The following is an 11,964-nucleotide window of genomic DNA, read 5'->3' on the forward strand; positions in this document are numbered from 1 at the left end:
CAGCCTGTTGAAATGAAATCACTTTTGTTGTAATGTAACAACATATGGACAACTGATCATACTTGTTTCGTAGAATTTGTCAAAAATGGATCCAACTACTGACTCTGCAAAGTCTGAAGACGTCGGTGAAGGCGCCAGATCTACCGGACAAGAAGAAAACCCCAAAGAAACTGGAGCTGCAGCCCTTCCGAGACTGGTGAAAGATTACGTCTATGAACCAGGGGTAGCGCGAATCAAAGCGGAGTATGTTGTGTTTTCTGAAATATTTGCGAGTTTCGTAAATCAGTCTGTTAACATTGGCCCAGGTTTACTGGTATATGAATTTTACGCCAGTACCCCATGCAGGTTTATGTTTCTGTCTCCTTTTCCGATTGCCTCCCCCCTCCCCCCATCCCCGAAACACCTCTACACCCACCCCTCCTTTATTTAAAATTTTACTCTTTTGATTTATACTGGCACTGACGTGTATCTAATTTATTTGGGGATGTAACATTTTCCTTATTCAAAATGTGGATTATCAAGAAGAAATATTCATTGCTGTTATATATATTATATATATATATAACTACTGTACCGATACAGGGTGTTACAAGAAACAAACATCAGATTTGTCACATTTCCGCAGATTTTTTTGTTGACTCAATTCCTGTTGTACTTTCAGATACTTGAATCTGAACTATAAACCCAAAATTGTCACTGAATACTTGCCCCAGGATGTAAAGGAAGAACTATTATTGGTTGAACAGAGCAGGGAAAAAGCCAAGAAAAATGACGAAGCATCATCACATGATCCTGATGACTCTTCCCAACCTCCACAAAAGAAGATCAAGAAGTTGAAAGGCCAACACAAGAAAAGACCAATTGCCAAGCATTCAGATCCTTCCACCAGGCTTTGTCCAGCCTTTGTCACTGAGACACAGTGCTCTTTTGGAGAGAGGTGTAAATTTAATCACAATGTTGAGGAGTACTTTAAAGCTAAACCAGCTGACCTAGGCTCTCACTGTTATAATTTCGAGACATTCGGTAAATGCCCATATGGCATCACATGCAGATATGCAGGGCAACATATATCAGAAGACTTTAAAAATGTAATGAACGAGGAACTGCACGCACGCACATGTAAAGAGACACAAACGCTGAATACTCTGTCAAAAGATGTCCAAACCAAGTTGAGGAGAAGGCAATATGATTTCACGCTAGCAGAGAGCACTTACAAAAACGTTGGGAAAAAGACGGAGAAGTCAGAGACACAAAGTAACAATGATGTTTTGAAGGCCTCAGTCCCAGAACAGGGTTCTGATTCTTTATCTGAAAATGGTTGCAAAACATCATCAAATAGCAAAGAAAAGGAGGAAATCTCTCCCAGCACAATTGAATCAAGTCTGTCAGAAACATTAGCAGATGGTACGTTGAATGATACAACAGCACTGAAGCAAACAGCGCCCGACAACAGTGACTGTAGTAGCAGCAGTGTTACCGCTGAAAGTGACAAAGGTGCAGAGGCAAAGCCTTTGGCAACAGAGAGTCATGACGGGCCTGTAAAGCTACGCCCCCAGGAGAGAAAGAAGGTAAAAATTTGTTTCAAGTTATGAAACTCTGGTTGTGTTCACTAAGGATATAGGTTGAATATAGGTTGATTGAATAAATGTTATTTTAAAGCAGTGAAATAAAATATTTGCTGTTATGTGAAGATTTAACTCCCACTGATATTTGTGTGCATTTTAATAAGTAGTTAGCTGTGAATAAATAATATAATCAACCCTTTCAGTTGCAATGATCCATTACTTAAAAATGTATTTAATCTTTTTTTTTCTGATTAACACTGTTGAGCTGTTTTCTTTTTAGATTGATTTCAGGGATAAGCTCTACCTAGCCCCCCTGACCACGGTGAGTTTCAAAAGTATGGTTTAAGTTTAAAGGTGCCTTGTCAATAGTCTTTGTAAAGTAGAGTAAATCTGAGTGTTAACACATATTACATTCTGTTATCAATTAAAAGTGTAGTTGTATAGCAGATGAATTTGTTGTCGGAGTTTAAAAAATTCAATTTCTGCTTATACTTCGAAAGCTTTTATCATGTCTGTTAAAACTTCTCATATTAGATTGCTATCTTACTAGGTATAGAAATCAAAAGGCTTCAGGTATTACACATATAGATTACACCTATTTTTCATTCTGCATCCTTTATTATAATTTGTCGTTTTGTATACGTATGTTCATAGAAAAAAGTTTTTAATTGCACACAATGAAAATTAATGCAGTATAATGTTAAAAAAATTCATTCAAGTAGTAGTAAAATCTGCAAGATTTTTGTTGCTGACATGCATAATCAGTGCCATAATGACAATATCTTCAGGTTGGTAACCTCCCATTCCGTAGAATCTGCAAGGTATACGGCGCAGACATTACGTGTGGAGAGATGGCGATGTCAACCAATCTGCTACAGGGTCACCAGTCAGAGTGGGCACTTCTCAAGAGACACGCCAGTGAGGACCTGTTTGGAGTCCAGGTATAGTTGTAGCAGTGAAAGTTTCTGGGTTTATCGGAAAATCCTCGTTGATATTTGGCTGTAGTTCTATTTATGCTTCCCCATACCTCCCCCTCTCTTCCTTTCTCTTATTTGGATGGAGTGTCCTTCTCTTTCTGATAATTTACAAAGAACTGCAAGACCGTCAGAAAATATCTCTGGATCCGCCCCTGTATATAATATGGGAATTTGACATTGTAAACCAGGGCCCCGTAACTCTAAAGCATTGCACATTGCGACCGAGCGCAAGCATCTTGATTCCATAACTCGCCCATACTCGCCTCATATAATACAGTGTAGCCTCTGTGTGATATCACTGTTCGGAATATGCTATGCTTTCAAGTTACGGGGCCCAGTTTGATCTCTCAGTGTTCACCCTGAGTATCCTGTGTTTCCAGGTGTGTGGAGGCTACCCTGATACCATGGCCAGGTGTACCCAGCTTCTGAATGACACCATAGACGTGGACTTCATAGATATTAATGTGGGATGCCCCATTGATATGGTCTTTAAAAAGGTATTGTGTTGGTGATTTTTGTTAAAGATGTAAAAAGGATGCAAGCAAGTGCATGTACTCATGCGTGCACATGCACACACACACTCATGCACACACGCATGCACTGCTTTAAAGGATATGAAAGGGAGGGTATTTTGTTTTCAAATTTGAGGTGGTGATTGTGAAAAAAGGGCAATATAAGCCATTTTTCTCCTGTTATAAAACATTATGTCAGGAATGTTTGATAAATAAGTTGTAAGCCAGGTAAATTGTTGAGACAAAAGAAAAATTGTGGTTTTCCTCTGTTTTTCAGGGTGAGGGCAGTGCACTAATGGGACGACTGAACAGATTTGAGCAAATTGTTAGAAACATGACTGCCATCTCTGATATCCCTGTCACCGTGAAGATGAGAACTGGAATCTATGAGAACAAGCAGATAGCTCACACTGTGATCCCCAGGGTGAAGGAGTGGGGAGTGTCACTGATGACAGTAAGTACCTCACACTGTGATCTCCAGGGTGAAGGAGTCGGGAGTGTCACTGATGACAGTAAGTAACTCACACTGTGATCCCCAGGGTGAAGGAGTGGGGGGGTGTCACTGATGACAGTAAGTAGCTCACACTGTGATCCCCAGGGTGAAGGAGTGGGGGGTGTCACTGATGACAGTAAGTAACTCACACTGTGATCCCCAGGGTGAAGGAGTGGGGGGTGTCACTGATGACAGTAAGTAGGTCACACTGTGATCCCCAGGGTGAAGGAGTGGGGGTGTCACTGATGACAGTAAGTAACTCACACTGTTATCCCCAGGGTGGAGTGGGGGGGGTGTCACTGATGACAGTAAGTAGGTCACACTGTGATCCCCAGGGTGAATTAATGAGTGGTCACTGATTACTTGATTTTCCCAAATGTTTTTCTCAAAAATCTCTGGTTTAGATCTCTGATCTATGGTAGAATTCCTTACAATTTTCTCACTCAAATGTCTGTCCTGCAAAAATCAGCTGACCACCAAGGGTTTAGATTCTATGACACATTTGTAATGAAAGTAATGTAATATTATAATTATTATAGGTTAATGTTATTTTTATTGTATTAATCCCTTTCATTGAGCTAATTTGCACCTCATTGCGTATGAGCATGGCATCTTAATTGGTTCGCTGATACTATTTTGTATTTCAGTTACATGGACGGACTCGTGAGCAGAGATACACAAAGATGGCAGACTGGGACTACATCAACACTTGCTCTAAATTAGCAGATCCAGTGCCTTTCTTTGGTAAGTGAGATATATTTTTATAATTTATTGCACAATAATTTGAAGCCATGCAGGGAAATAAAGTTTGTAAAATTATTCAGCTACTGCCATCTGTATTATCTATTGCTAAAGTCTTATAAAACCCAGTATTTGAAAAAGCAAAAAAAAAAAATGATATTAGTCTCTGTTTATGGTTTAGACTGATAGTTTCTTAGACCTTTGTTGCCTGAAGGGCAAGTTGGCAGAAGATTCTTTTTTTTTTTTGGCACAGTTATTCTGGATCCAAATGTAGTGTTTTAAATAGAATGCAATTGTGGCTCACTGATGCAGAGCTCCTACTTGTATGTGTCTGATCAGGTAATGGAGATGTGCTGTCATTTGAAGACTACAACCAGCACAGAGAGCAGACTGGGGTGTCAGGGATCATGGTAGCAAGGTAAGGTCAAAGGTCATTTAAGAGGTCATATACCATGGGTCAAAGGTCAAGTTGAAGGTCAAAGTCAATAGTCAGAGTTTTTAATGTTTATTGATAGTTTTGTTCACTTGCTTATTTACCATGTACTCATATTTAAGTGGTATATTAACAGGAGAAAAAGGAACATTCTCATCCACTTGTACTGTATGACTCTGTCTCCTGTGGATAATTTCGATTTAACATTTTGGTATTCATAAAGATATATTTCTTTACTCTTCTATATTATTTATTAAAATTTGTATTTCATTTATGTTTCTTGTTTATCTTACTTAATTTACATATTTCTCCAGTAATTGATAAATTAATTGTACCACCAGCGTTAGCGCTGGCGGTACACATGGTTTTAGTCCCGTCCGGTCCGTTCCGCCGGCTCCTGCGGCTCCGCCGGCTCCGCCGCCATGTTACCGTTACCGCTTCTCCTCCTAGACGGTAAGGGCCCCCATACCCATCTCTTGGATTTAGGTCACCTATAATCTCAACTCGTTCCACGTAAAATTTGGGCGATGTCGGTATTGGGGTCTAGGTGTGGCACTCATTGCAATGCACCCTTGTCCAAAAATGGCAAAATTAAATGCTAATTATCTACCCTACGGAAGGAATTATGGGAAAAATTTCTACAGACGGCTTTCCAAAAGTCATATGTGTAGATTTCAAATATGCCCTTGGATTTGACCTTTGACCTTTATTTCAAGGTCAAACGGGCCAAAATTTTCAAAAAAATTAATTTTTTTTCGAAAAAAAATTTATTTGCGCTGTTATTCAGACACCACACAGACTTAACCAATAATATTATTGGAAAATGTTACCCTTCAGGTCATCTTTCATCTGTGTGAATTTGGGGTCAATCGGTGCATTTTCACGGGTGTAGCGGCCATAAGATACCGAAACTGAAAACTGTCTCTAATTCAGGAACCATTAATGCTAGAGACCCATTCTTTTTTGCATTTTGTAGAGCATGTAAAGCCCAACACTGGAAGTGGTCTCCGTTTTTTTGTATTCCATACGGTTTTCGAGTTACACTGTATCAAAAAGTACATATTGGTGGTGAAAGCAAAATGTGCAGTACGGTAATGGATAATAAATTTTGAACTCCGGAAAAATAAAACATAAGGCTTGGCAAAGCAGACAACTTGTGGTCAAAAATGACATTATTTCATCAAATTTGAACTTCTGGAACTTCAGAGCACCTCCCATTTCAAGAATTTTGACCAAAATGACCTTTTCTTTATTTTAATTAATTTTTTCTGTAGGAAATTTATTGCACATTAAGGTAACTCCGAAATTATAACATTTAGTCCCTTATATCTCCAAAACTGGCAGAGATAGGTCCATAGTTACTATTGAAGTTGAATAGGAAGTCATATACTGGCAATCTTACTGTGACCTTGAAATTGACCTTTGACCTACTTTTCACCATGAACTGAACTTTGCAAATTTTGCCTCCTTTTTATCTCCAAAACTGGCAGAGATAGGTCCATAGTTACTATTGAAGTTGAATAGAAAGTCATATACTTGCAATCTAAATGTGACCTTGAAATTGACCTTTGACCTACTTTTCACCATGAACTGAACTTTGCAAATTTTGCCTCCTTTTTATCTCCAAAACTGGCAGAGATAGGTCCATAGTTACTATTGAAGTTGAATAGGAAGTCATATACTGGCAATCTTACTGTGACCTTGAAATTGACCTTTGACCTACTTTACACCATGAATTGAACTTTGCAAATTTTGCTTCCCTTTTATCTCCAAAACTGGCAGAGATAGGTCCATAGTTACTATTGAAGTTGAATAGGAAGTCATATACTGGCAATCTAAATGTGACCTTGAAATTGACCTTTGACCTACTTTTTATCATGAATTGAACTTTGCAAATTTGGTTCCCTTTTATCTCCAAAACTGGCAGACATAGGTCCATAGTTACTATTGAACTTGAATAGGAAGTCATACACTGGCAATCTTTCTGTGACCTTGAAATTGACCTTTGACCTACTTTTCATCATGAACTGAACTTTGCAAATTTTGCTTCCCTTTTATCTCCAAAGTTACGCTGTATCAAAAAGTACATTTTGGTGGTTAAAGCAAAATGTGCAGTACGGTAATGGATAATAAATTTTGAACTCTGGAAAAATAAAACATAAGGCTTGGCAAAGCAGGCAACTTGTGGTCAAAAATGACATTATTTCATCAAATTTGAACATCTGGAACTTCAGAGCACCTCCCATTTCAAGAATTTTGACCAAAATGACCTTTTCTTTATTTTAATTAATTTTTTCCGTAGGAAATTTATTGCACATTATGGTAACTTTAAAATTATAACATTTAGTCCCTTATATCTCCAAAACTGGCAGAGATAAGTCTATAGTTACTATTGAAGTTGAATAGGAAGTCATGTACTGGCAATCTTACTGTGACCTTGAAATTGACCTTTGACCTACTTTTCACCATGAACTGAACTTTGGAAATTTTGCTTCCCTTTTATCTCCAAAACTAGCAGAGATAGGTCCATAGTTACTATTGAAGTTGAATAGGAAGTCATATACTGGCAATCTAAATGTGACCTTTAAATTGACCTTTGACCTACTTTTCACCATGAACTGAACTCTGCTTTATTTCTTTCTCTTTTAACTCCAAAACTGGCAGAGATAGGTCCATAGTTACTATTGAAGTTGAATAGGAAGTCATATACTGGCAATCTAAATGTGACCTTGAAATTGACCTTTGACCTACTTTTTATCATGAATTGAACTTTGCAAATTTTGGTTCCCTTTTATCTCCAAAACTGGCAGAGATAGGTCCATAGTTACTATTGAACTTGAATAGGAAGTCATATACTGGCAATCTTACTGTTACCTTGAAATTGACCTTTGACCTACTTTTCACCATGAACTGAACTTTGCAAATTTTGCCTCCCTTTTATCTCCAAAACTGGCAGAGATAGGTCCATAGTTACTATTGAAGTTGAATAGGAAGTCATATACTGGCAATCTAAATGTGACCTTTAAATTGACCTTTGACCTACTTTTCACCATGAACTGAACTCTGCTTTATTTCTTTCTCTTTTAACTCCAAAACTGGCAGAGATAGGTCCATAGTTACTATTGAAGTTGAATAGGAAGTCATATACTGGCAATCTAAATGTGACCTTGAAATTGACCTTTGACCTACTTTTTATCATGAATTGAACTTTGCAAATTTTGGTTCCCTTTTATCTCCAAAACTGGCAGAGATAGGTCCATAGTTACTATTGAACTTGAATAGGAAGTCATATACTGGCAATCTTACTGTTACCTTGAAATTGACCTTTGACCTACTTTTCACCATGAACTGAACTTTGCAAATTTTGCCTCCCTTTTATCTCCAAAACTGGCAGAGATAGGTCCATAGTTTCTATTGAACTTGAATATGAAGTCATATACTGGCAATCTAAATGTGACCTTGAAATTGACCTTTGACCTACTTTTCACCATGAACTGAACTTTGGAAATTTTGCTTCCCTTTTATCTCCAAAACTAGCAGAGATAGGTCCATAGTTACTATTGAAGTTGAATAGGAAGTCATATACTGGCAATCTAAATGTGACCTTAAAATTGACCTTTGACCTACTTTTCACCATGAACTGAACTCTGCTAATTTCTTTCTCTTTCAACTCCAAACCTGGCAGAGATAGGTCCATAGTTACTATTGAAGTTGAATAGGAAGTCATATACTGGCAATCTAAATGTGACCTTGAAATTGACCTTTGACCTACTTTTTATCATGAATTGAACTTTGCAAATTTTGGTTCCCTTTTATCTCCAAAACTGGCAGAGATAGGTCCATAGTTACTATTGAACTTGAATAGGCAGTCATATACTGGCAATCTAAATGTGACCTTGAAATTGACCTTTGACCTACTTTTTATCATGAATTGAACTTTGCAAATTTTGGTTCCCTTTTATTTCCAAAACTAGCGAGTTAGGTCCATAGTTACTATTGAACTTGAATAGGAAGTCATATACTGGCAATCTTAGTGTGACCTTGAAATTGACGTTTGACCTATTTATAATCATGAACTGAACTCTGCTAATTTCTTTCTCTTTTAACTCCAAACCTGGCAGAGATAGGTCCATAGTTACTATTGAAGTTGAATAGGAAGTCATATACTGGAAATTTACTGTGACCTTGAAATTGACCTTTGACCTACCTTACAATGAACTTAACTTTGATTGTGCCATTTTAAGTTATATATATATTTTTTGCGTATTTTGAAAATTCTTGTTGACTGCATTTTTACAGCTTGTCAAGCATAAGACTGGTGGCTGTGTCCCTTATTTTGCGTATGTGGGTGTCTTTACGAATGCGCTTGCTCCAGCTGGTGGTACAATATTCGGAGGCGGTATCGCCTCTCTGATCCTCTAGTTTTAAAAACATTTTCAGAGGAGCCCTCATTAAGCCATGGTTGTTCACAGAAATCAAGGAACAGAGACACTGGGACATTTCTGCCAGTGAAAGGCTGGACATGCTGCAGTCATTCACCAACTATGGCTTGGAACACTGGGGCTCTGATGACCAGGGGGTGGACACCACCAGGAAGTTTTTACTGGAGTGGTTGTCTTTTCTGTACAGGTAATTTGCATAGTTTAAGCACAAACAGAGAGACATACTTCTAGGATAATGTTAAAACAAGTTTCTTTTCATTTCAAGTTGTTGAATCTACTTGGTAAAATGTTAGAAGAACTTGATGTTTACTTTTTTCCTCAAACATCGACTCACTAGATACCTTCATCAGTCAGACATGACATGTAGATGTTGCTGGGGTCACATAATTTCTCACACCCTAATCTTCAACTTGACCCCCCTTACTGCCATGTCGTCTAAATATGTCCATGTTTATTTTTAGGAAAAATATAATATAAGATCGTACAACAAAACTTATCATAAGGAAATTATTTAATAGCACACAAAGCCAAGTATATAAACACCATGGGTGAACGTTTTCTGGATTATGCCTGATTTCAAGATTTTCAGTCTTCATTTTGTCAAATTGATCATTTTGTTCATGTGGTCTAAATGCAGTGACAAATTGCAAGCTAGGTTTTCAGGTTTTTCAGGTTTTACGACTTAAACCCCATGATAAACACTTAGCCCTGTGTTCCTCTTTGTGTTAGGTATATCCCGGTTGGAGTGCTTGACAGAGTCCCTCAGAAGATTAACGAGAGGCCACAGCCGTTCTTTGGCCGTAATGACCTGGAGACTCTGATGGCCAGTGGAAACAGTGGAGACTGGGTCAAGATAAGGTGACCAATGATAACTATTTATTTATTTATTTTTATTAACATATTTCAATGTGTTTAGATAAAAGGGATAAAATTTCTCCTTAGAAACTTTTTTTATAGATTTGTTTGATTAAATAATTTTGATAAAACAACTTTTAAACCCAGAATATGGAAACCCCAACCTTTGTAATTAGCACTTGGATCATAATGTACAGCTCATGAAATTTGCAGAGCCTTTATTGTATAACTATACAATTAACTAGGAACACTTAGACGCTATGGAACCTCAAATTCCCTTTGGACTATTTGTTGCCTAAGGATAGCAATATATTGCAACATCTTATGAGCTAAATAATTTGTAGTAGATGATAAGTTTGATCCGGGAGGGAACTCACAAACACGGTATTTATTTTATTTTAATAATTCATTAATTTTTTGGCCAATATACAATCTTGAATACTTCCTTTGTTTTTATTCCAGTGAGATGCTTTTGGGACCGGTCAAGCCAGGGTTCACTTTTCTTCCTAAGCACAAGGCAAACGCATACAAATAGAGCAGAGTAAAGAGACAAACATCAAGTCCTTACATAGTGCTAACTCTTTTGAGGCAAGATTCCAGTTATTTATAGAAAAACAGGATTTACTAGATACAAAAGTTTTGATGCAGTGACATTGATTTTAGAGGCGTGTATTTTAATATTATGTGGTTTTAGCTAGATTACGAGGAAGATGTCTCCACATAAGAAAGAAAATGTATAAATATTATTAATATATAGTGATATGGAAGAGAATAAATTTGTCAAATTTTTAAAAAGGAAATATGATTTGTCATCATGGCATTGCCCCTGTAACATTTAGAAAACACATTCACAGGTATCTCAAACACGCGTAAACTGTAACGAAACCAACAAATTTCCAAAGAGGAAAGTTTGTGAAGCTTGTCCAACAAAACTGAGATGATATGTGAACAAAATTGTAACATTTCATGTCATTTTTACAAGTCTACAAAGCGCAGATTTTCTCAAGATTCCATCCCCCTACAGCGTGCACATGGTGAAAAGCTAAAACTCAAGCCCTTTGACAGCAATTAGGATAACTTTTTGTCGAACACGTACAGTGAACAGTAATTGCCCCCCACCCCACCCCCCAGAGTACGGCCTGTGGACTTGTGAAAATAATGACGATAAGATGAATGACCTCTAGGCATGTACAGATGGTGAAACAGAAATCTAACGATTTGTGTGTATGAGCAACGGAGAAAAGTTCAGATCTTGAGTTTGTAAATATTTGGGTGTTGTACGTCCTTGGGTCCTTCGTAGGTTATAAAAAGTTAACTGTAAACTGCGATAACTGGGGTCAGCAAGTGTTCCAGATAAACCCAGTGACACTAAGAAAAAACTACAAAAAAAATCTAATTAAAAAACCTGCTTACTGAACTTTTGCAGTACGTTGCAAAATATGGTTGAAATCACAAAATCCCTGTCGACTTTTGCGCCGCGGCTTTGTTGAAGACATTGGAGGGGGGGGGGGGGGGTAACATTGCCGTACGGAGAGTTTTTATTTATTTCTGTATATTTCATTTAATAAACGATAAAAAATATTTGTCATTAATTTCTTAGACCGAGCGCTTCCTTTCACAAAAAAGTTGATAAAAGGAAAGTTTTTTTCAAAAACAAATAAAACGCTCTTCTAATTAAGTAGGACCAACGTTAACTGAGTGTAAGCAAATATATTTCTGGATAATAATACTGGACACGTGGAAGTTTATTTGTTGAGATCTTGCAAATGTTTATACATCATCGTAGGCCTGGATATAAGGTCGCCTAAATATTGACATATTTATTTGTATTGTACAATGTTGAGTACATTTTATCAACTAATCAGCAGATAATCTGCCTAGTGGTAATATATGCTAATATTTATAGAAAGTCTATATGGATACGCGCACATCATAAACAATACTAT

General features: G+C 37.3%; 1 protein-coding gene across 1 annotated transcript; it reads left to right on the forward strand.

Annotated features, from left to right (window-relative positions):
• Nucleotides 1-52: 52 nt before the first annotated feature.
• On the forward strand, nucleotides 53-10,818 carry LOC106160940 (tRNA-dihydrouridine(47) synthase [NAD(P)(+)]-like). Its single transcript, XM_087012991.1, has 11 exons — nucleotides 53-243; nucleotides 662-1,568; nucleotides 1,846-1,887; nucleotides 2,354-2,506; nucleotides 2,923-3,039; nucleotides 3,332-3,508; nucleotides 4,195-4,291; nucleotides 4,628-4,706; nucleotides 9,162-9,350; nucleotides 9,893-10,021; nucleotides 10,481-10,818. Exons 1-11 carry the CDS (start codon nucleotides 86-88, stop codon nucleotides 10,551-10,553), a joined length of 2,121 nt encoding a protein of 706 aa, XP_086869117.1. The 5' UTR covers nucleotides 53-85; the 3' UTR covers nucleotides 10,554-10,818.
• Nucleotides 10,819-11,964: the final 1,146 nt, after the last annotated feature.

Source organism: Lingula anatina, chromosome 5 (genome assembly GCF_051362555.1).
Source record: "Lingula anatina isolate TDL-2025a chromosome 5, LinAna3.0, whole genome shotgun sequence".
Lineage (NCBI taxonomy): Eukaryota > Metazoa > Brachiopoda > Lingulata > Lingulida > Lingulidae > Lingula > Lingula anatina.